At 45.5% G+C, this 25,718-nt stretch overlaps 1 protein-coding gene across 2 annotated transcripts; it reads left to right on the forward strand.

Annotated features, from left to right (window-relative positions):
* Positions 1–14,368: 14,368 nt before the first annotated feature.
* Positions 14,369–24,468, forward strand: TARDBP (TAR DNA binding protein). Of its 2 annotated transcripts, XM_018559034.1 has the most exons (7): positions 14,369–14,526; positions 16,826–17,075; positions 18,995–19,158; positions 19,240–19,380; positions 21,081–21,134; positions 21,700–21,870; positions 23,400–24,468. In XM_018559034.1, the coding sequence occupies exons 1-7, from the start codon at positions 14,515–14,517 to the stop codon at positions 23,922–23,924; spliced, it is 1,317 nt and encodes a 438-aa protein (XP_018414536.1). In that variant the 5' UTR covers positions 14,369–14,514; the 3' UTR covers positions 23,925–24,468. The 2 variants fall into 2 exon arrangements, with proteins under 2 accessions (XP_018414536.1, XP_018414537.1); XM_018559035.1 differs by lacking the exon at positions 21,081–21,134 and having other exon boundaries at positions 14,370–14,526.
* The last annotated feature ends 1,250 nt before the right edge of the window (positions 24,469–25,718 follow it).

Raw genomic sequence — 25,718 nt, forward strand, 5'->3', positions numbered from 1 at the left:
TGGCTGATGCCATTTCCCAAGATTTATACAAATGCTGAACTGCTGGTAAAGATCTTTTCACGCCAAGAATTTCCACTCCTGTCTGAGAAATAGGATTTTAGGGACAGTGGCTGTAAATTTAGAGTTTACCAGTGTTCTGTTGTTCATTGCTTAAGCCTTAATGAAGAGGGATTTCTGACCCCTGAAACGCATTGGCTCTGCATATCTTCTTGTTGCCATTTGTGAAGCCAAAAAAAGTTTTTTTGTTTGGACTCTTGAGATTATTACCTGGTTGCTCTTTTTTCGTTTTTTTTATGTGGATTTCTCATTCTGGGCGTCCCCTCCCTCTGGAACAACCCCCCACCTCACCCGCTCTGTTAGAAGTTGCCGGAACCAAGCCATTGAGCCCAAAAATTGCTCATATTTGACTAGAAAATGTTTGTGGTCCAGTGCCTCATCCCATCTCATGGATTTCCTCAATTATAAACTGCATACTAGTTCCAGGGCAGTGTCTTTAATGCTATAAACCTGAATAGTTCAATATGAATGTGGCTTATGAGCTAGGCAGGGACTACTTCCATCTGAGGCTTTCAGAAAGATGTATGTTTTGCTTTAAGAATAGGTCAAAATGGAAAATTAAAGCCCAATTCCACATGTTTTGCTTATTTTCTACTTACCTCTAGGGATCTTCTCCCGGTGGTGGAAGTCCTCAATGATGAAGTAAAAGTATCGGTATATACTGTATGTATGTGAATGAAGGATGCTGTAGTGACACCCCCTCAGAGGGCAGGTCCATAACCCCCTGCACTCACAGGATGCCCTCAGTCTTCTGGAAGACTGAAAACATCTAGTGGTGGAAAGCTATTACTACGGGGGACATTTTTGGAAAGGAGATAAATGTTGGAGCTGAAGCTGCTTTTTTGTTTTTTACAACTCCATGGCCACCTAAAAAAACATTAACAGGGAGTTGGGCTTTAGGCATTGAAATCCATATGTACATTTCAATCTTTACCTGAGCATTCATAATAGTTTTCCAGAGTCCAGTTCATGGGATATGCCAGTTCAGCGAACTCCAGGACTAGGTCAATACTGTAGTATGCCTGAACTCTGCGGATTGTATCTCCTGCAGCACTGCAGTCCTTTAAATGAAAAAAAAAAAAGATTAGTTTACCATCTGCCCTCTCAGTCATTTAGAGTTATTTCTCAGTACAGGCAGTCCCCGAGCTACATACGACTCCTACTTACAAACGGAGCCTATTACTGTACAGCAGGAGTAGTTGTTATGCTACCGCGCTCGTGCTGAGGAGGAGTGACCGCCTTTTGGGTCTGGTGTTCGTAGTACTGTATGTACATTACAGGAAGTTGGCTCTTGTTAGTCATGCAGACGAGGGGTGCCCGCCTCTTATTCCAGGTCGCTGTGAGATTTTTACTGCTGTCTGTATCCTCATTAGAAAGATTTCATCTCACTTCCTGTCCTTGAGACAACAGAAAGTGAAAGGAAATCTACCCCTAGGTAGAAATTCACTCCTGTAAGAGTGATCATGGGGGAAAAAGGTATCTCCACTGAAGCTTTATCACCAATCCTTGTTTCCACGACAACCCAACATTTTCAAAGTCCAATTGCCACAGGGACAGAAAGTGAGGTGAAATCTTCTAAATAGGGGCACACAGCAAAACAAACTTTACATACCCTTCCCTATGCTATCCAAAACTAAAAAAAAAAAGAATTTTCGGCTGGAGTTACACTTAAAGGAGAACTATGGGGTCAGTGTTTTTCCCCATAGTTCTCCTTAGGGTAACGGGAGGACACAAACTAGCGTCCTACCGTTACCCTAAGCTCAGTATATAGGGAGCTACAGCTCGCGGTATACTGAGACGCCGCAGCCGGAGCGGATCCCGACTTAGACGTCGGGATCCGCCCATTGCGTGAGTATTGAGTGTTCACATTTATTGACAATGCCAACTGCATATACAGTAACTAAATATTATTTGACATTCATAAGCATATTTGTTCAGAATGAAATAAGTTTTTAAAGTTGATGTAAACCCAATTACTAAAATCTCAATCTTTTCAAATGACTAGATTTCATTAACATAATACACAATAATCATGCCAGGAGGTTTCTTGCTATAGGGTCACAACGGTCTGCCCTTGTCCCCCAATTTCTCTCCTACATTGCCACCCTGTCACATGTGCTTCCAGTGGACACTACGACACTATATGGGGCAAGCTGCTCATTGCACATGGATGTTTGGTTGTTGCCACCATCAGAAAACTTGCCCTGTGTAATTTCATGTAGCCATTGCTTAGTGCATGTACACAGGAAGTGGCTGCAAAGAGGCACCACTGAGCGGTAGCAAAAGATAAAAATAGGTAAAAACATTGTTTTCTAAAAGAGAAGAACATGCAATTGTTTATGATATGCAGTGCTGAAGCAAACTAAATGGCTTTCAGTTAGTGTTTACATCTGCTGTATGTGAACCATTATTGCTAGGAATTAGTATTTGAGTTCTACAGAAGGTTACCTGTTGTCGTAGTACTTCGTTTGCAGGGATATTGACCATGACAAACTGCTTGTTCTCGGTCACAGTGATGCTAATGGCCTGCCCTACCACAATATTTTTTAGCGTCAGGGTCTCAGCAGTGTAGGAGCCCCTCTTCACCAGTCCCACACGCTGCTTTGGAATGTAAACTACAACCTCTTCTCCGGGATGCTGGGACACTGCGGAAACAATGGTTTGTCAATGCGGCGACAGTACTAATGTTTTGTAGCCCAAATAAACCTGCAATACCACTGCCCAAATATTTGTGAACAAGTTACTCTTTTCAATTGTACACCATTCATCAGCACTAGTGATGGGCTCGGTCGTGTTCGCAGCTCCACGTGCCGAGCCCGGTAGGAAGCTGACAGCGCCGCAGCGCCAATCACAGGTACTGAGACATTATCCCGGTCCGCAGCTGCAGAGATGGGGATATGTCTCAGTGCCTGTGATTGGCGCTGCGGCCCTGTCAGCTTCCTGGCGGGCTTGGCACGTGGAGCTGCGAACACGCCCGAGCCCATCACTAATCAGCACCCACAGCAAAAGCAAAGCAATACAAACAGTCTATGCAGAAGACATAGCCTTTTATTAGGCAAAACACTGGACTAGACCCTGATCCTTAATATGTCCATGAATTAGCTCTTACCAGGTGGGCACGAAGCTTCCAGGGAATATGCATAAAAGCCATGGGCCATCCAGAGAGGCAGGACGTCTGTCTGTCTGTCCAGGAACTGATAAGAATATTGTACTCATCATACAATGAATATTTCTTATTTAAAAAAGAATACATTTGTATTTAAAATATATATTTTTTATTAGTAACAATGTCATTTTATTGTTTTATTCATAATTTAAAATGTTTGCTGGGGTTAAATACCCTCCCAGATCAGCACCAGGCGGTGACTAATTGCTGGGAGACACCTGCAGGTGAGCACTGGAACTGCAGGATCAGGTTCCAGCTCCACAGTGCCACCCGTAGGTACTCTGGTCCCTGACAGTACTGCAGACCTCCATTATGCCAAATATGGACAAACTCATTTTCTGAAAAACATTTTATTTGGCGCAAATTGTGACATCTGCGTGTGTCATGTCACACTTTGTGATTTTTTAACATTTGGCGCACTAATTAATCGCATCTTACTGTACAAACCCTTCAACTTGAGCAATTATTTGACAGGTTCCATAAATCATTGTTCCCGTCACCTAATATTTGGCACACCATCCATAATATGTTGGGCCAATAGTCTCTGGTGCATGTTGGACTGCAGAGTTTGGCATCTGGCACTCACTGCCAGCACCAAACATGGCTGAGATAGACCTATGGTGAAAGAAGTAAAGAGGCGGACTCCTATACACATGGGAAAGCGCTGCTTTACCAGAGATGGAATGAGAAAATGGTACAGACCACATTCTTCCTTTAGCATTCATTGGAGCCTCCCTGCACCTCTGCAGCCATAAGATTGCCAGGTATGAAGTGCACCATGCTGCAGTGTATAGTGGGTTGATATTTTCCATTCTCGTCAAGTCACCACCTCTCATCCAGTCAGAGAATGCCTTGTTGTACTCATTTATAAAAATACTAGGCATTCTCTGAATGGCTGATGTACCGAGCAAGGGACCCTTTGTGAGGGGGAAGTCATTTAGCACAGCATCAGTACAGGACCCGGAAGATTGCTGTGAAGAACTGTAGCAGCTCCAGCTACTACAGTATTTTACATGATCCCCATGGTCCAGCCAGGTATAAGATATGTATACTAACATTAGGCCAAGCTGGACCAATGTAAGTGTACATAAATATGTATATCTGGAGTGCAGCTTTAAGGGCTTCATGTATAAAATTTCTTATACTCGTCAGCACCGTCTAGGAAACTAGCAATCTAGTTTGTGTGTGTGTGTGTTTCAATCACTGAAATTATATTTTGACAGTCAGAAGATGAAAACTACCTGCGCCGGACCTCCGATGCAAATCTTTCTAAACGGGCGACATTTTAATTGTTTGATGTTTGCCTACCTGTCTGGGATTCAGCAAATGGCCCCGCAGTCCTCTCACTGTTACATTGACATCATTCATCTCCACTTCTACACCGATAAGGCTTGCATCTTCCACTGCGACCACCAATTCCCCACGAAAAGTGAGATACCAGTCCTGGGGTAGAAGGTACAAATTAAATAAATGTGGAAACTCATCATGTAGGTAAATGCTAAATCGATATCCGTTCCCATACAGCTTTCAACGGAACTGAACTCTACTGTCAGTCATTTTGGTGTCACCCCTGAAATGGTGTCACCTGGGTGCGGGCCACACCCCCCGCATCCCCCTTGTGATGTAATGATTTATACAATTACCTTATCTTCTCTAATCAGCTATTCTAATTTTTAAAACTGTCCAAAATTTTAAATGTTTACTGCTATATTGTGGCCAACTCTATCAGTGTACAGAATACCCCAGGAAAGTGATTAGAATCCAGAATTCTGTATTGAGCTATAAGTAAAATTTTAGGCAACCCTTACAATGGGGGGGTTTATTTTTGGTGAAATACTCTGTAAGGACCATCCTCAGGCATGCAAACTTAGCAACTTTTCTCAACACTGATATTGTTCAGGTGAATATAATCAAGGCAGACCCCCTCGTTCAGGAACCAGTTTTAGAATGGGCATAGTAAAACAAACAGTATTTCCTCCAGAACAGGGAAAATATATAAATTAGAAAAGAACATATGCAGGTTTATTTTTGTAGTTACATTTTACACTAAGACAGGCATGTTGTGTGTAGCTGCGCAGAAAAAACATCCTTACCTGGACATCTGAATTTCCTAAAGGCAATGGCCGTGACACCTGAAATAACATAATAGGACACAGAAAGATAACATCAAAAGCAACAAGATAAGGCTACAAGTTACATTGACTTCTTAGCACAAACTTGCAAAGAATTTAGCTCTTTATGAATAGCTGTGAGGTCAGGACATGGGCTTAGGTTCATTTCCCACCAGGACACTCAATCCGTGAAGTTCTACGAAAACATACTGGTCCTAGTATATTATGTGTGTGCAGCAGGCTTTCAACAAAGTTCAAATGGTGATGAAGCCTACCAGAAGCTTGTTTAAAGTGACAACCAGCACTTCCATTAAGATTTGCATTTAACCCCCCCCCCAAACTGGAGATGAAGGGTGCTTTTAAAGGCTTCAACAATGTTCAACAAATGCTTTGCAAAGCCTTGCTGTACACACTGGCCTTATACAAGCTAAAGCCTGTGTGAACAAGTCAATAAAGCCCAACTAAACTTTAATTTTAGATGAGCTAAGAACATTTCAGGTGCATCAAAACAAAAGGTGTTTAAAGTCTTACAATTCATTTTCTTTAAAAAAAAACAGCCACAGCCTGAGTAGAAAAGCTTCTTTCCCTGGCAACTTGCTGCAGAGAAGGACCTTTGCTCTCTGAGTGGAAGCAGTGCTCTTTCTGCAGAGGTCTGACACACCTCCTGATAAGCCAGAGCTCTCCAAAGAGCTTTTCCGATTGGAATGCAAACCCCCCTCAGCAGAGCGTGTGCTGCAAAGAGACCCCTGCTTCCACACAGAGAGCAAGGATCCTTCTCTGTAGCATTCTGGCTCACAGGTTGTTTTGTTTTTTTTTTACTCTGTGGCTGCTTGCTACAGAAAATAATTGTAGGACTTTGAACACCTTTAGTTTTGCTACACCGGAAATGTACTTATCTCATCTAAATGGAAAGTTTAGTTGGGCTTTAAATGTAAACAAGAAGAAACAAGCAAATGAAGCAAACTTTCCAACATTATATAAACATACATAAATATAACTAACAATTATAAGTAACGATTCAGTACCTGTACGTACGTTGGGTCACATCGCACCTTCTCTCTGCCCAGTGCTGCTGTTAGGGCCGGACACTTCAAGATGTAGCGGTTGCTTTGACTTTTTCCTGATGCTGTTTTCTTAACCATGAGAATTTCCAGAATGTGGAAACCCTTCTGTGGGTAGAGGGGATATCAGGGCTGAGCACATCACCTTCTACTAGAAGTACCTGCCCAGTTTCCTTCATGTTAACACTTTTAATTCACAAATAATTCCCTCCGGCAGCACTAGAGCCATGTTCCAGCAAGGAAACTGCCCATTTTCAGTTTACACCTTACGACCTGGACCCACTCCCAAAATGACCCGGCTCATGAATGGACACGAATTTGCTAGACTAGCTGAATGAAGCACTCACCCATTAAGCTTAAGCTGGCCATACACCTATAGATTTTCTGCAGATTTTATATGGTCAGGTGGAAAATTGCAACAGATTCCTCCATCTACGCTAAACTGTGTAGATGGAGGAATCTCCCGCTGGGCCAAGCTTCAGTATCTTGCTAGTCGGCTCTGCTGGCTGTCCAAACACCTGAACGATGCCTGCATCCAATCAGACTCTTCATGTATTTTGAGAGCCAGCGGAGCCGACTAGCAAGATACTGAAGCTTGGCCCAGTGGGAGATTTTTCCTCCATCCACACAGTTTAGCGTAGATGGAGGATTCCGTTGCACTTTTTCCATCTGACCATAGAAAATCTGCAGATAAGCTATAGGTGTATGGGCAGCTTAAGTTTCTAAAGAGCACCTGTTCTGAAAATAAACAATTTATTCAGTTGGATGAAAGTTTTGACATGATAATTTTCATACGATAATTTTGTTTCCAGAAATTGATACTTTCAAAGCATCCTCTTCCGTCAGCCTGATTTTTGCTTGGAAGTTCAGCCTGTGGTATCCAGTTTAGGACATCCCTCCTATCTGTGTCATTAGTCTAATGCCTTTATCAAAGCCACCCCCATACCTACTACAAACATTAATCTACCAATTGGCTTCAGATTCTAATCCTCCTCTGACTGAACTGGAAGGGGTACAGAGGATATCTGCTAGGAAGGATGTCCTAAAATGGACACCATAAGCCAGAACAGGGGTGGACAGCTCCGGCCCTTCTAGCTGTGTTTTAATTTCAAATCCCAACATGCCTCTGGACTGTCAGTCTTGCAATGCCTCATGGGACTTGTAGTTCCACAACAGTTGGAGGGCCGGAGTTGCCCACCCCTGGGCCAGACTCTTGGTCAAAAGATAGCAGAGACATAACAGGTAAATTTTTGCGCTGTGAATTTGAGGTTCATTACTCTGCTGCCAAGCTCATGGTTATGAAATGGCTGTACAGTGTCTTTGGGTCTTTGTCCCACAGTCCATTGCACCTGAAAAGGTCAAGAGAACATACCCTGCAAAATAACTGACAGTGCTGAAATACAATTCCAAGTCATTAATTTCCACAAGGAGCCGATACTGTTCACATTTTGCTTGTGCTAAAACATTTCAGCATGGACAATTATTAAGGGCAATTGCCAAGGTTGGTACCTGTGTGAATATTGACTTCAAGGCTATTATATTCCGGAAACCAGTGGCTGGCAATTTCTGTCACCAAATGACAGAAATTGCCATCTAACCATGGTCAATGTAGTTAAAAGAGATTGCCGGGTCCCTAAAGAAATCCAAAGGTCAGCTACCTGTATGGGAGGAGGTAGTATACTCCCCTCTCAGATGGCCCACATCTACCTTTCCTCTGTTCCAGCCCTGCACCCCCATCAAAGTCTTCAGCATTCAACATAGACACCATGCCTCTGTCACCTGACGTGCATCGTGGTTCCTTCCTCCAGCTACAGTACACAAGGTGGAGGAAGGAACCAAAGCACGCAGTGGGGGATACATGCGACCCAACACTCCCAGAAACGTTGAATGCTGACAACACTAACAGGAGGCACAGTGTTGGAACGGTGGAGAGGTAGGAGATTCAGGCAACTAGAGAAGTTGGTAAAATAACTCTCCTCTTAGGGAGCTGAATTATGTATTTCCTTAGAGTGAGACCTGAAATGGCCTCTTTATTATAGGGGGTTGATGAAGAAACTGCCCATAGCTGTTAAATTGTTTCTATGATACTTTACTATATTTTTTGCATTTACTAATTTTCTTAGATACTTACAGTATATATATGTACATATATAGAGAGAGAGAGAATATCTATCTGTATTGCTTTTATTAAGTACAGTTAGGACTTGAAACATTTCTTTCCAACTAAAAGAGATGGTGGAATTTACCCAACCTCTGGAATACTTCCCACGTTCCTTTGTCATGTAGAGCAGCCTGTATGACTAAAGAAGCTTTTATTTGAAATAGAAAATTCTTTATCTGCAGGGGTACATGCATGAATCATCCCCATCAGGGTGGTGTATCATCTTCTTACCTGGGTCTGTACATGGCAGGCTGAGTAATGAACTCTGAAGATATAGTTAGAATTATTATCCATGTCCAGGGCATATCGGCAGCGGGAGAGGAGACGATTGGAACGATCCAGTGAGCTTAGGCTTACTGCAACACAACACAAGCGGCTTTTATTAAAACAATCCCCTACTTAAAGTAGATGTAAACCCAATCATTAAAGTCTCATATAAGCTTTTGCATGTTAATGCAATTTCAAGAGTCATTTTCAGAATGTTTAAATCTGCAGCTTTTATTAAAATAATCCTTGGTGATCCTGCCATTAAGTCCTTTTTCAGGCACTTCCTGCTTTAGGATGACAACGCTCTGTCCCCATCTCTCAACTGGGCCTCCTTTGTTGTCACAGGGCATGATTAACTGGGCCTCCTTTGTTGTCACAGGGCATGATTAACTGGGCCTCCTGTGTTGTCACAGGGCATGATTAACTGTTGTCACCATCTGCAAACCCACCCTGAGAAATGCCATGCAGCCATCGCTGGAGTACATGTAGCCAGAATGAGGCTGCAAAGAGGCTGCAGGGGATTAGAAACAATGATAAGCAACAAAGGGTGAAAAAAGTTGAAGACCAGTATTTTTTTAAAAAAATGGGCAAACCTCCTTTGTTGTCACAGGGCATGATTAACTGGGCCTCCTGTGTTGTCACAGGGCATGATTAACTGTTGTCACCATCTGCAAACCCACCCTGAGAAATGCCATGCAGCCATCGCTGGAGTACATGTAGCCAGAATGAGGCTGCAAAGAGGCTGCAGGGGATTAGAAACAATGATAAGCAACAAAGGGTGAAAAAAGTTGAAGACCAGTATTTTTTTAAAAAAATGGGCAATCGTTATGATACACCAGAGGTGGGCAAACTCCAGCTCCCCAGCTGTTGTGGAACTACAAATCCCATGAGGCATTACAAGATTCTCACAGCCACAGGCATGATTCCCAGAGACATGATGGAATTTGTAATTTCAGCACAGTTCAAGGGCTGAAATAGGCCCTGGGATTTTCTTCTACTTTAAGGGCCCATTCACACCACATCCAGATTACCCCCAGACCAGACCAAACTGTTTCCAGACCCAAAATGCGTCCCAATGTATCCCTATGCTATTTCTGGCCACTGTTCCCACCAGCGGAGTCCGTTCCAAACCAGACCAGAAAAATACTGCTTTTCCTACTTGGTCTGGTCTGGTCTGGAATGCACTGTAACGTATCAAAAACGCATACAAAATGCATGGAACGCACCTGTAAGACCATTTTAAGGTAAAAAAACAAAATCTAAACGCGGCAAAATCGCGGTAAAAACGCAATGCACTGTGTTCCAGATCTGGTCTGGAAAATGGTATGAACCCAGCCTCAGGGACAACAGTCACCAAATGGTTATATAGTTTAAAAAAGGGGGAAGAGTATAAAAGTGAAAAAAGTCCATCAAGTTTAACCTTTAGAGAATAAAAAAAATCTCTATAAACAGAACCCTTTGCCCACAGTTACTCACAGTTGATCCAGAAGATCAAAATAAAGAGGGTGAATCTTCCTAATCGGGACAAAGACAGCAATTAAAAACCAGAAATGTGTTCTAATCCCTTTCCACTCTTTCCAAAATTAAAAAAATAGTTTTGGTTTCAGCTGCACTTTATCAAGAGTTTGTTGACTTACTCAGTTGAGTGCGATCAGAAAGTCAGAGAGATGGTCAAGAACAGGGTGTTAAGAAACTGTTGGATTGGGTCACACTGGAGGACCTACAACAACCTTGTGGACGTCACTATGGACTGCTTCTGACCCCTGTGAGGTGTTGCTCCATCACTGCAGCGTCTACAAGCAACACAGACCGGTTTATGAACATAAAGCCCATTATGAACTGCTCGAAAATTCGACCGTACCTGGAAATCGCATAACTCGAGACAGCCAGAGAAGCAAGCCATCAATCATTTTCCTGGGCACCCAGAGCTCCATATAATCCAGGAAACACTCAACGTTATCTGCAGAACAGAAGAAAACACACGAGAACAGGGCTTCAAGATGACTTTCCAAATTGGCTATGGGAGCAGCTCTGTGTGATGTCCCGCACACAATGAAAAACTGTTCCATAAAGCTCAAAAGCAACACATTAAGCAACAGTGGCAAAACCGCCTCCCAAAGCATAAACAGTCAAGAACATTTTCATACGGAACAAAGAAAAAATGCATTGAACTGTACCTGAGGAGGATTCTGGGATTGGGGCCAGACCGCTGCTTTGGAATGGAAAGCCACCAGAGGGAACGGGACACAGGACAGTTAGGAGAACACTGGTAAGAAATTCGAAGCTGTCAGTCAGGGTGTGATAATAAATAGAGATATTGGGCTAAGCCAGACACACAGACTTGTTTGAATGGCAGTGAAAAGTGCAGTCCTGTAGCACTAATAAGCAGGAACCTCAGTTTGCATAGGTAAGAAGCAAATGTGGCTCATGTGTATCTAATATAAGTTGTAACCAGAAGCAAAGTTATCGCAATATAATGAGCCCATAACTAAAGATCACTTACCATGATATCAGCAAGAAAGGTCTCATCTTGTGTTCCCTGCTTCTAAAACACGTCTTATAGAAGTGCCAGTCCCACAGCACCCTGTTATATACTACCAGCCACCCAGAGAGAGGCGTCAATCATACAAAATATCCTCCATAATATACTAGTGGGTGTCCTACGTCTCCATAGAGAAATATACAAACAGCAGCTGAAGCTCGAGACTTATTTGTTGGATAAATAAGAAAGTTGACTAAGAGCAGTTTACAGAAACTGCAGGATCAGGGCTGAGTACACTGCTGCCACCTCCACACTTTACATGTCAAAGGGAGACACTCTACATGGTGGCACACCTGAGTCAGACCAAGACCTTCACACACACAGGACTTCACAGGATCCGGGGGGTTCAGATTAAACAAGGCAGCATGGATTCCTGCGGAGCTGAGTGTACATGACATCTCTAATGTAAACCAGCGCGGTTTCTGTCTGCATGGCCTTCATCGGACATTCACATCTTCCAATTCACAATTGATGAAAAGCCAAGTGGACACATCCGACTCACTCAACCACGCTATAAAAAAGGATTAAACTGCATCTGTAGCCAATTAGACTCGGATAGAGTTATGAGAGTTTAGAACTCGGGTTTTTATTGCCCAATGGGACAAAAAGCCGGTACACCATATCCCGAGAGGGAAATTATACTGAGGTGCCATGTACAACAAAGCTGAAAACAGGAATCACCAGCACTCGATAATAACGTTCAAATAACACATGCCCATTTATTTGGACAAATCGTTACAACGTTTCGGGGGCAACACAGGGTCCCTTCATCAGGGCGAAAAGATGTGACGTCACATCTTTTCGCCCTGATGAAGGGACCCTGTGTGGCCCCGAAACGTTGGCTCTTTACATTGTGACGATTTGTCCAAATAAATGGACATGTGTTATTTGAACGTTACTATCGAGCGCTGGTGATTCCTGTTTTCTGCCTTGTGTCTGCACAAGGCAGCGGTAACCGGGTGTCACAACGCGCGTGAGCGATGACGTCATCGCGCACGCGCTACTGTCTTCTGATACCTGCCGGCGGCCATCTTGGTGATGGACGCCGGCAGAGAGAGATGGGGACAGTCACCCCGCGGGATAAGGTATGCCGCCGGGTCCCCTCCTCTCTCCTGATACTGTGGGGCGTTCGGTCCATGACTGAGCGCCCGACTTTTCAGAGGGGGGTGACACCAAAATGACTAAGTCATTTTGATGTCACCCCTGCAATGGTGTCACCCGGGTGCGGGCCGCACCCCCCTTGTGACACCACTGGGTTTATGCGTGTCTGAGAGAATCTCAGAGTTACTGCACAGCAATTATAGAACATGTTGTAGGTGGGTTGTACGGAGGTTACCACCTATCCCTTGCAACACTGGGGTCCTCAGTTTGAACCCCAGTCAGGACACTATCTGCATGGAGTTTGCATATTCTCCCAGTGCTCGTATGTTTTTTCCACCATGTTCTCCAGTTTCCTCTCACACTCCAACAACATTCTAGTAGAGTAGTTGGCTCAGGGTTAAATTGGCCCTAATATGTGTGTACACATTGGCTATGCCACATTCTGCATGCAAGCACAAACCCTGCCCATATGACAGGGAATGACAACTTACAAGGTGTCGAGGGCCTCAGCTGTGGCCCCTGACAACTCCAAAGGGCCACACATAATATTCAGTATATGGCAGAGGACTGTCAGAGACTGCATACATTTAACAGGGATGGAGAGAGACTGAACACACACTATAGGATCTAGTTAGAGTCTGCTAGAGATCGGTGGCCTCATAACCTGTTTACAAATGAATACTTCCATGACTGACTGAAAGGGTCTGCAAAGGGCCACCATTGATCAGGGCCATATGACGAGGGTTCATAAAAGACCTGATGACCTACCTGAGAGAATTGTATGGAAAATCTCTCAAGCTTATCAGACATGGTGCACCAAAGAGTTGCCATTGAGCCAGATGCATCTGAATGGATATCACACACATTTTGAAGGTGCCGGCGGCCATATTCACTCTCCTGATTGCAGAAAAAGTGTGCAGTGTGTACCCATAAACCCTCGGGTACACACAGTATATTCATACCTATGTGGCCTTGCCCACTTTATCCCTTCCCCAGGCTCCCCTTCTTTACGAAAGTTGGGAGCAAGGACGTCCCTACAATTTTCACCGCCTCAGGCCGGTGGGTGGGTTGGTGGTGCACGTATTGAGGGGACAGGTTGTTAGCGGTGCACATGGAAGGGTGTGTTGGCGGGGTATGTTACTGGGAGGGGTGCATGCAGCTCACCGACATCACTGGTTGCAGGGAGCTGGGCGGGATGCCGTTGCTAAGAGCTCTACACCTGCCGCCCCCCGTGTGACCTAATAAGATGCCGCCTGAGGCAATGGCCTCATTATAGGGATGGCTCTGGTTGGGAGGTATGTCGGGCGATGGTGCTGGCCTTCCTGCACCCTGACCATTCCTCTGCGGGCTGTAATGGAGATGTAGATGGAAGCAATCAGCTGTGTATGAAATGTAAACAAATGGCACACTATTATTATACTGAGACTGCAGTTTGGGTTTTATTTATCATACACGTTTCAGCAGCAAGGCATCCATAGAACTCAGTAACATGTATGACAGCAGAGCCCATTGCTATCTATAGAGGAAATCCCCCATACTGGCAGCGGGTCCATTGACCACACACAGGCCTCACTCCTTCCGCTGACCCCCCAGTCCAGGCCGCCCTTTGTCTGTCCACGCTGCTACTGTTTGCGCATGCGCTCTGCGAGACTCAGAAACAGACCGTACCACTTGCCAGCCCGGAGGGGTGGACCGCCCCAGTCACCCTTTTCCCACTCCGTGCCTGCAAACACAATCCCCAATCGCATACGGCGGATTCGATCCGTAATCGTGTCCCTGAGCGGCCAGTGGGAAAGGAAGGGCGGAGCGAAGACGATAGGGGGATACGTTTCTGTCTTAGTCTGCTCACCCCCCCTATTTCTGGTGGTGGTAGGTCCCCGTAGCAGATGAGCTTTGGAGCTGGTTTGTTAGGCGCCATTTTGTGCGGGAGCGGAGCCCGGAAGGTTGGTGAGTGAGAGAAGGAGGCGACGAGACTGAGAGCCGGTTACGTGTTGTGATTCCCGGGTGTGCGGTGTCGGGCCCCAATAGGGAATCGTCCATTCCCTTATATGCTGGAGCAGGTGTGTGCGGGGTGGGGTTTACCGGAGGCCGCATGGCTGAGGCCTGATCTTGGGGGGGAAGGGGGGTGTGTGAAGGCCTAGAGGCCTTGCCTGTATCTCACGCAGCTGGGGGAACTGAGAGTGGGCCGGGGGTGTGGGATTGCAGACTCGGGCCTGGTCTGAGCTGGGAGTGCGGGGAGGCTCATCTCGCCATTCAGAGCGCTGATAGGCCTAGAGCCGTTGTGCACGACTCTAAAGCAGGTTATGGAAATCTCTGCTACACAAAACCCTGATCTATGGAATATTATGCTGCAGAGCTGCCACGGGGAAGAGTACAGATCCCTTATCAATGGGCATGGAAGGGTATCTAACCTCCTGCAATGGAAGATCGACCACCATGCTTCTCCATACCTGGAAGTGCCGGTGTTTTCTTTATGCCTCTGTGGCCAAAGAGAACGACGGGGCAGCAAAAGACAGGAGAGTATATGCTGCTGTGGCGGAAAGGGCATTATAGGTTTGTTGTCTTTTGCACAGGTAGGCTAACTCTGGTCCTCCAGCTGTGGTACAGCTACAAATCCCATCGTGCATCTGTCTCTGGGAGTCATACCTGTGGGACAGATACCTGTGGGACATACCTGTAGATTCTTGCAATGCCTCATGGGATTTGTAGTTGCACCACTGCCGGAAGACTGGAGTGTGCCTGCCCCTGGTATAGGTCAAAGGTATCAACTTCAGTCCTCCCCAGCTGTTGTGGAACTACAAGTCCAATTAGGCATGGCAAAGCTCTGCCAGCCACAGGCAAGGCTTCCTGAGGCAGATGCATGATGGAGATTTGTAGGTGTAGCACAGCTGGAGTTTGCCTACCCCTGGTATAGGTCGAGGGTGTCAATTCCGGCCCTACAGCTGTTGTGGAACTACAACTCCCAATAGGCATGGCAAACCTCTGACAGCTACAGGCATGGCTTCCTGAGGCAGATGCATGATGGAGATTTGTAGTTGCACCACAGCCGGAGGACTTGACTATGCCTACCCTTGGTATAGCTCAAAGGTATCGGCTTCAGTCCTCCAGCTGTTGTGGAACTACAAGTTGCTTTAGGCATTGCTAGACTGACAGCCACAGACATGGCTTCCTGAGGCAGATGCATGATGGGGATTTGTAGTTGTACTACAGCTGGAGGGCTGGAGTTTGCTTACCACTTAGGTCAAGGGTATCGACTCTGGCCCTCCAGCTGTTGTGGAACTATGTCCCATTGGGCATGGCGAAGCTCTGACAGCTACAGGTATGGCTTCCTGAGGCAGATGCATAATTGGATTTGTAGTTGTACAACAGCTCGAGTGCTGGCGTTTGCGTACCACTGATAAAGGTCAAGGGTAAAGGTCAAGGGTATCGACTCTGGCCCTACAGCTGTTGTGGAACTACAAGTCCCACTGACAGCTACAGGCATGGCTTCCTGAGGCAGATGCATGATTAGGATTTGTCGTGCTTCATTTGGGGGTTGAAGTTTGGCTACCCCTGGAAGAGGTGTATTGGCCATGCGATGTTGGCACGGGTGTTTCTGGCAAATGTGCCCAACGAAGGGGCACCAAAAAGAGATGCAAACTAATAACATTGGGCTTTTTGTTGCAGCTGAACGTGTAATTTTTATATACATGTTCGGTAATGTTTTAGTGGAGACCTTTGACACTTTAAAAAACAAAATATAGGGAGAAGTTATCAAAACTGGAGAGCAGTTGCCCACGGCAACTGACTCATTATCAAAGCTTAACTGAAAGGGGAAGCTGATTGGTTGCCATGCTCCGGATTTGATAAGGCCCCCCCCCCGTGGTGCTAAATGTGGGTTTATGAGGTACGGTTTGCTAGCGCCGGCTGCATTGAAATTGAGTTTCTGTTTACAGAATCTGACCCACACGTCTCCACAGCTAAGCGCTGTGATTGCTGGGGGATTATCCGCATTCAAACACCAGTTCATAGGATACTTGGCTGATGCACAATCCTATGGACTGCCGTGTTGATGGTAAGAGAGTGTCCGAGCTCTGCTCGTAAGAGACTCATGGGAAGCATTGAATGCCAACCCAGTGTGTCTCCAACCTCCGGTGTTCCTTTCCCAGCAATCACATAGTTCAGGTTGGAGCATGTAAACCAGCATATCAATAGCTGTGTGCAACACTTTTCATTCCTGCTTTAAAAGTGCATGTCCTGCCGCTGGATCACAACACCCTGAAAAGTCTCGTCGCTTCTTTGTGTTAATTTTTTTTTCTGAAATTAAAGCTTGATGTGATGTATTTGACTTTTGTTTGTTCACACCATGTTCTTCTCTAGTTTGCAGCAATGGAAATGGAATATATTCGCGTGGCGGAGGATGAGAATGAGGAGCCTATGGAAATCCCCTCCGAAGATGACGGCACCGTCCTCCTGTCAACAGTTACGGCGCAGTTTCCTGGCGCATGTGGCCTTAGATACCGAAATCCAGTGAATCAGTGTATGCGTGGGGTCAGATTAGTGGAAGGAATCCTTCATGCACCGGAGAACGGATGGGGGAATCTTGTTTATGTCGTCAATTACCCTAAAGGTGCGTGCTGATTTACATGCCCGAATTTTTGTGTAGGGTGGATTGTCATTCACTGCTTTCTTAGTGACTATGCGGTGAGATCTCTGCACCAAATTTAATTCCAGCGTCTCCGTGCGACTGCTGTGTTGGGGTCTTGTCTTACTGCCAGAGGTGTAACTCCACTTTTCAAGGTGAATCTAGATGCTCCTGGAGATCTGGTTGTTGGGAGTCCAATGTGTGATTCTAGCTACCGTAATACTCTGATCACTAACATGGCATTTGTCTAGGTTTAGCTTTTAAAGAGACCATAATCTCAGGGGTTAAAATATTACAAATACATTCAAGTTCCTTTAACTCTGAACAACAATGTGTCTTATTTGTTTATCACTCGGCTGTAGATCCTCCAATCATCTCTGAATTGGTGCTGACACTGTCCTTACATCTGGAGGGGGGTACGTCTGTTCCCCATGGTCCCATGTGTGTGTTGTAGTCATCGCTCCAAGCTCGCTCCCGGGATGGACTAAAATCTCATGATTAGTTTACTAATTTGTATTGATATTGTAGTCCATCCCAGGAGCGAGCTTGGAGCGGTGACTACTTTACAACACACACAGGGACCATGGGGAACAGATGTAGCCCCCCTCCAGGAGGGAGGACAGTGTCGGCACCAATTCAGAGATGATTGGAGGATCTGCAGCCGAGTGATACACAAATGAGATACATTGCCATGTTTTAATAGTTATGGCATTTGTAAGATTTTACTCCTCATTTGTCACCTTAAATTGTGCATTCTGTATATTAACATAGCATTTAGAAAATGGGAACCATGTTAGACCCTGCTTACAGGAGAGACAGTGTTTTATTATTATTTTTTCACCCAACAGGTTGGGTGACCTGGTGATTTGTAAGCTATGCTGAAAATCCTGGTGTATAAATTGCCTTTATTGGGTTGTCATTGGTTCTTTTTACCACCACAAATGTTTACAGGTTTGGATAGAAAGGGTTTTAATCCCATCATGTTCTTCCCTCACAATTTTTGTTGGTAACCATTTCTCTCTCCAATGATGGCTGTAAGAGGTAGAATATCCTCTCACTATGGGGAGGGTTATAGTGTTGTGCCTGTGGGAGAAGTGAGGGGGGCATCCTCTTGATTGGGAATACAGACTCCAGTAAAATTCTGACCGAGGAATTAAATCTCAAGTCTTTTCTAAAAGGGGAAAAAAAAAGGTTTTCAGGCGTATTGCGTTGGTGAGATCACAAAAGGTGTCTAAATAAATCAAAATGGCGTCTTCCCTTCCAGAGAAGAGGTAGTATACTAACCTCTCCGATGGCCTGTGTCTCCTACCTCTCCTTCCATTGCAGCACACTGACCTCTGTTCTGCAGTCTTCATTTCTGGGAGTGTCAAATGCTTGTGTCGTCTGCTGCATGCTGGTATCCTCTTCCACCTGACTGTCACGGCTGAATCGGTGATGTAAGGGTTGGAGGCAGCAACCATTTGTGCAGCAGGGGGATGCGAGTATCCTGGTGTCAAATGCCAAAGGGATTGCAGCATAGGGAAGGTAGGGGATGAGCTACCAGTGGCGAGTGCACAACCTCTCTTGCAGGAAACACAATGACCTTTTAGGTAGACATCTGTCCGGGGTCTAACTCCCCTGGCGGTAATCCAGAGTGTGGCTCAGGGTTAACTTTCATTACCAAAAGCGGTAACCCCGAGCCACACTGGGGATTACACAGTAACTCAGGTATACCTTGTCCACGATCCCCGCTGTGTCCTGCGGCCGATGCCCTTGCGAGCGTCCGTGGGGGGGCGGAACCGGCAGGAAATTTAATAGTTAAAAAAAAGGAAATATTCAGTTACGTGTATGAAGACTTTTCTTTGTCCACATTCTCAAATTTTTCATGTTCGAAATTAGTAAAGCTGACATTTATTCTATTACAGACAACAAGAGGAAGATGGATGAAACCGATGCGTCTTCCGCTGTTAAAATAAAGCGTGCTGTTACAAAAACATCGGACCTTATTGTGTTGGGGCTCCCATGGAAAACGACGGAGCAGGACCTTAAGGAATATTTCAGCACATTTGGAGAAGTCATTATGGTTCAGGTACTTTCATTCTCCAGACATTCATGTTTTGGGTGCTGCGGTTAATAGTTGTAGTTTAAAAAAACAGTCTTTCTCTTGCAGGTTAAAAAAGATGCCAAAACTGGTCATTCAAAAGGCTTTGGATTTGTTCGGTTTGCAGATTATGAAACACAGGTTAAAGTGATGTCACAGCGGCACATGATAGACGGGAGATGGTGTGATTGCAAACTGCCTAATTCCAAGGTAAATGAGATGTCGTGTTCACAGGGCCTTACATGCTTAGGTGCAAAATTTTAATGTGATTTGCATGTGTAGATTTTCTCTGGAGCAACTTTCTCCAGGTCCCCTCCCCCTCTTTATCAGAGAAAGATCCCAGTACTACTTTGTATAGAAGTGCATGTGAATCTCTTCCTAGCACATGGCTGTTCCCATCAGTCTCATGAGGGTAGGTAGCCCTCTAAGCTCCAGCTCAGTGGTGCCATCCCTTTCTTTTGCCTAGTGCCCCAACAGCAATATGTGGGTTACATTTACAGCTGGTGGGCAGACATTAGCCTGTGACAAAATTGTGGGGGGGGGGTAATTGTAGCTAGGTAATTAGTGGTTAAACTTATTGATGTGGTTTTTCCTGGGGGAGAAAGTAACAAATAAGTAAAGTATATCCTGGCTGGCTGCATGTGTTCCCTGTAATAATGCTAATAACACTTAAAGAGAACTATGGGGTTAAGTCTTTTCCCCATTGTTCTCCTTAGGGTAACGGGAGGACACAAACTAGCGTCCTCCCGTCACCCTAGGCTCAGTATACCGCAAGCTGTAACTCACGGTATACTGAGACGCCGCAGCTGAAGCGGATCCTGACAATATTTTTTAAAGGGCACAATCACACAGGCATCTGCTCCCGGGAAGGACAGGCGCAGCGTGCAGATTGTCTGCATCCAAGTGCATGAATGTGCAGGTCCTCTCAGTGATGTACAGTTGGCTGCATACGATTACACATTGCACCTGTCCCTCCTGGGAAGCGGGTCTCTGTACGGATGTGCACGCCCATGTGAATAAGCCATAAATCTGTCATAAGCGTCAAAGTTTTATATGAAGCTTGGGATGAGCAAATGCATAAGCGGAGCTCATGCTAAATTGGTCCTGAACTCCAAAAGGGGTAGCTATGTTATAGGGAACCTTGGGGAATGTTAATTGTGCCTAAGAAGTAACCATAAAAGATTTGTCTTGTAAAGTAGCAGTGCATTTCTGGTATATGAGTGTGTTTAGTCACTACAGCCTCAGTTGTATATCTGCAGTGTGAGATCTAAGGAACTGCTGCCTCTGACTGCTAGACTTAGGAGATTCGGAGTGAGATTTGGTGATGTTACTATTGTGCTGCTTACTGTTCTTGCTGGAGGCTCTTAACATGAGAAGGTACAGCCTTTCCTTTACCAAGTTGGCTGCCACCAGACACCGTGCAGAACGGGGCATGGTAAGTCAGTAGTGGGGAAATGATCAGCTGCAGGGAGACGTCCGTCAATGCTGCAGTCTAGTCCTTTGCCCTCTGCCTGCCTTTGTTTGGGCACAGTTTCCAGAGTCCAGTTCTTCTTTAAAGCACAACTCCAGGCAAAAACAGCTAATTCTAGAGATGGAATGCATATATATCGAGGCTGTTTTACCTGGCAAAAAATAAATAAATTGTATTACTGTCTGGCCAATCCTGAAACTTACACAGCTCTGCCACACTGCACAGCCCTGTCTGGCAGGGCCGGAGACCTGATTTTTCTGTGCTGCGGTTCAGTAACACCAACAGGTCTTCTCCCTCCCTCTCCCCTGTTACTGAACAGTTGAAGGAGAAGCAGCAGACCAAAGAGCTCACATGTCACTCCGCTCTCTCCTCTTATCAGCATGTTCCTTGCACTGCAGAACTAATTAATTGGCTCCTTGTTCTGCTTCTCCTCCCCTAGTCTGACCTCTACTATACAATGGACTACGAGAGGCTGATACCAGGTCATATTCAGGTACTTACTCTGCTTATATTTAAAAACATTACATTTAAAGGATGTATTAATGAGTACAGAGCTGCATTATTTTTTCTTTTCTTGTATATCTGCCTGGAGTTCAGCTTTAAAGGACAGCTAGACCTATATCTTATAAAGCATTAGGTTTCATCATTGCTGAATTGAAAGAAGCTTATTGCATGTATAGAAATACTTACCCTTCTTGGTCCTAAGCTGTTCCACTTCTGATTTATGATCCTACTTTGAATTGTTTCTTTCTGTATACTGTAGCTTTAAGTGGCTGCAACAATTTAGAACTAGCCAATTTATGAGCTGAGCCCTGGGACTCGGCCAGACACACGAGCACAGTTAAACTTGTATTTATCCATATGAGGGACATCCTCCCACCTACAGGGGAAATGGACACTCTCTGCACATAGAAACTAAAGGCCAGTCCCCTAGAGGCTATAACCCATCCCATCCGCGCCCCCCTCCCCCCAATGGACTGTTAGAAAGTATTTAACGTCAAGTACAAAAATCCTGTTTTTCTTATAAAGTGTTTTTTTTCTCGCCCTCCATGCATCAGCAAAGCCCAGATGAGCCCATGCGCAGCCGAAAAGTCTTTGTTGGCCGCTGTACAGAGGACATGAGTGCTGAGGAGCTTCGCCAGTTCTTTGCACAGTATGGGGAGGTTGTAGACGTGTTCATCCCCAAGCCTTTCAGAGCATTTGCTTTTGTCACATTTGCAGATGACCAGGTAAGTCCTGTGCAATGTCATAGTAACAATACTACTGCTCTGTGTATCTAAAGAAGAACTCTGGGGCAAAAGTGTTCTTAACCATTGCCAGCGGGGTCCCCCCCCATTTTTCTGTCTGTGTGCTAAGAAAAGGTTGTACTCGCCTGAACTGCAGAGCCGACTGGCTGCTAGTCCAGTCCCTGAAGCCTGTCTCCTCCGCTGCAGTGATGGTACGTCCCTCGGCATCCTCACGGGTTATACACTGTATGACTCAAGGATCCTTAGACTGCGGCAGCAAGGGTCGAGAGAGGCTCCAGGGACAGGTCTAAGAGCAAGGCGGCTCGTGGGGGGGGGGTGTAACTGTGTTCCTGCTAACATTGACTACATGTAACCAGCATTGTAAAAGGGTATATTCAACAGGCACGCCATATAAGCGCCTATTCACAAAAGCGTAGTGTATGCAGTGTAGTCATTACTGTGCAATATTTTATTTACGGTCATGTCACAAATTATTACGTAGATTTTGCACTGTTCAGGCTGACTACAAAGAAGTTTGAGCAGAGCAGGCAAAGTAGTTCGTCTCTAAAGCCCAATGAGCCCCACTCTGATCCCCTAACTCCAATAAACACAACTTTATTGACTGCAAGATGCCGTTCTTTCTCCCTCTTAACATGTTTCACCACAAATGGGGTTAGGGTTTTACCCCATAGTTCTCCTAAGGGTAACGGGAGGACACAAACTAGCGTCCTCCCGTCACACACAGCTCAGTATACCGCGAGCTACAGCGCTATACTGAGACGCCGCAGCCGGAACGGATCCCAACAATTTGTCTGGATCCACCCAGCTGCGTGAGCGACAGCTGGTCTTTGTCTATCTAGAGGCAGAGCCAGCTGTACCCGTCCGTTCCACCAGTCAGCACTGGAGGATCGGAAAGGGGGGGGTGGAATCCCTGCAGGGAGCCGTGAGTGACAGTCACGGCTCTCTGCAGGGATAGATCGAGAAGTGAGCGAGCGCCGGTATGTGTTCGCTCACTTTCAGATCTATAGAGCCGACCTGTGACAGTTTCATTGTCGCAGGTCGGCTCGGATTATGAGGCTGAGTGAAAATCGCTTGCCTCATACTTCTCTAATCGTTGGCTGAGTAGTTTGCAGTGGTAATGGTTGCATGTGGCTATAGATTTGCAAATTGCAAAAAAAGAAGGGTGGGAACTTTCCATGAAGTGATATTTTTGATCTATTCATATTCTCTCCATCCTCCCCCCCCCTCCCCCCCAGGCTCTCACTTATTTTGTAGTGAGTTGTATTTTTTGCATGCAGTTTCTCAGGGCAGCACATAGAACAGCGAGGAATCCTTGGAGAGCTACAGCAGTAAACGCTCGCTGAGAAATTTCTGATTAAACTGACATTAGTATAGCTTGCAGCTTAGTTGGGACACATTTTTCTAGTTCAGACATTTCTTGTAATGCAAAATGTGTGACTGCGGCACAAAGCTGATGGAGGTTTGGGAATGATTACTTAATACAAAGCTTTTTCTTTTTTCCCCTCTCCCAGGTGGCACAATCTCTGTGTGGAGAAGACCTCATAATCAAAGGTGTCAGCGTTCATGTGTCAACTGCAGAACCCAAACACAATAACAACCGAGCCCCCTTAGACAGAGGTGGTAGATTCCCAGGGCCAAACTTTGGGAACCAGGGCTACCCCAACAACAGGCCAAACAGCAGTGGACTTGGTAACAACCAGCCTAATAATATGGGGGGTGGTGGCGGAATGAACTTCGGGGCCTTTAGCATCAACCCAGCCATGATGGCCGCTGCTCAAGCAGCCCTCCAAAGCAGCTGGGGCATGATGGGTATGTTGGCCAGTCAACAGAACCAGCCTGGTCCACAAGGCAACACTCAGGGCCAGGGAAATCAGCCCAGGGACCAGACACAGGGTTTCGGGTCCGGTAGCAACTCCTATGGCTCGAACTCTGGAGCTATAGGCTGGGGCTCGCCAAACGCCGCTTCTGGTACCGGTTTCAATGGGGGCTTCGGCTCGAGCATGGAATCAAAGTCATCGGGGGGGTGGGGTATGTAGACATAATGGTTCAAGGATGTGTATTGGGTGACTGGGGTGAACAAACATTTCCTAATTTTGTGGTAAGTACAACGTGAAATGAAGTTATGGAACGTTTCCCGAAGGTTTTCTTCAAGCATGCAGCTGTGCCTGCTTTGTGAAGGAAGATGGATGATAGAAACTTGTGTGCGTGAGCTTCGAAGCTGCATGCTGAAGAAAACCAACTGGCATTACCCAATGTATAACTTTATTTTTTTTTTATTATTATTTCCATTATGTAAATGAGCAATTCTAAATATGTTTAGGTCAGGCTTTCTTTTATGTGTTCACTGCTTCATCAACTGATCTCTGCTCCTCACCTTTTGTCTACCTGGGACCTGGCACACGCAAGCATCTCTTTAATCAGCCACGCTGGATCTCTCCTCATCCACATAAAGCATTACCCAGCAAGAACGCCTCCTCTGCGGCCATTCTTAAAACGGTGGGTGAGCCATTTTTTAATCCGCTACTTTATTTTTGTGGAAGTCGTACCAGCGCTTCTGAACGCACGGCTGTGAGGTGGAACCAGAAGGCTTGCTTGAACTGTGGGATTGGTGTTACCAAGGAATGAGAGGCTTGGGTATGAGCGAGAACAGAGAGCGCGTGCGCAGACCTGGTGGTGCATTATGGGAATATATTTTTTTTTAACATGAAGTTGACTATGTGTCTCTGGATCCATTGACCTTGGTGATTGTGTGCAGAGAGCAGTGGGAGCCAGTAACGTACGAATGTTTCTTGCATTCAGAGGACTTGTCCATTTTGAAAGACTGAGGCCTTTCCTGCCTAAAAGATTATATGGCATGAAATTCTCCTGTTTTTCTAGAGTGTTGGGACTGTTTTGGTTTGTACGTAAAACCCAGAATGCCGTTTGCTGCAGTTATGTGTTCTGTGTTTGGATGCTTTTTACAAGACTTGTCAATGTAGGATTCTTAAATAAAACAGTTTAAATAAAGTCGGTTGTTTTACTTTTTATTTACTCAACTCTCAATTGCATACTTATTCTCTTGGACAATATGGCTCTTGTGCTTCTGGCTTCAAACTGGAAGTGATGACTAAAGCAGTGGTTCTGACCCTGTGTAACCTCCATATGTGCATTGCTTGCACAGCTCCCTTGCGTGCCGGTAGCCAGAATGTGACATCACTCTGGTCCAGGCACCTCTACAGGGCATGTGAGGGAGCTGTAAGCAATGCATGTGTGGATGGAGCGCCCCTGCGGCGATACCCCCAGCCCACCCCACCTCAAGCTGACAATTGGTATCGGGCAGCATATTTTGAATGGCTGCTTGATGTGAAAACAGAGTGCTGCGATAGGGGGAAGCAGAGGAGCCTCTCTCCTAGAAAAGTGGAAGGCATGCGGTGATCCACTGAACACAGGGTCGCGGTCTGCTTTTGGGTCACGACCAACCAGTTGAGAACCAAGGGAATGAGATGTTTTGGGGGGGGTGGGGCTTAGTATTTTTAAAAAGTTACAAAAATCAAAACTTTGTCATTGTGGTTCTGAAGGATGCTGTGCTGCTGTAAATTTCAAACAAGTCATTCCAGTATAACCGAGTAACATCAGAACCTTGTACAGAGCGTAGCATATTATGCAATTACATCACATGTTTTATAAGGGGAGAAACACCTCCCTGAAGTATACCAGCGATCCCAAATCTTATAGAATTTGTCAAGGGAACCTCTATGTTGAAAGTGAGGTTTTTCAAAAGAAATTAAAACAGTTTAGCTCTGACAGCCAGGCCTCCACTGATGGAGGGGTATGAGATATCCATTTCAGGA

This window comes from Nanorana parkeri, unplaced genomic scaffold, assembly GCF_000935625.1.
Source record: "Nanorana parkeri isolate BGI_ZX_2015 unplaced genomic scaffold, ASM93562v1 scaffold376, whole genome shotgun sequence".
In the NCBI taxonomy this organism is placed as follows: Eukaryota; Metazoa; Chordata; class Amphibia; order Anura; family Dicroglossidae; genus Nanorana; species Nanorana parkeri.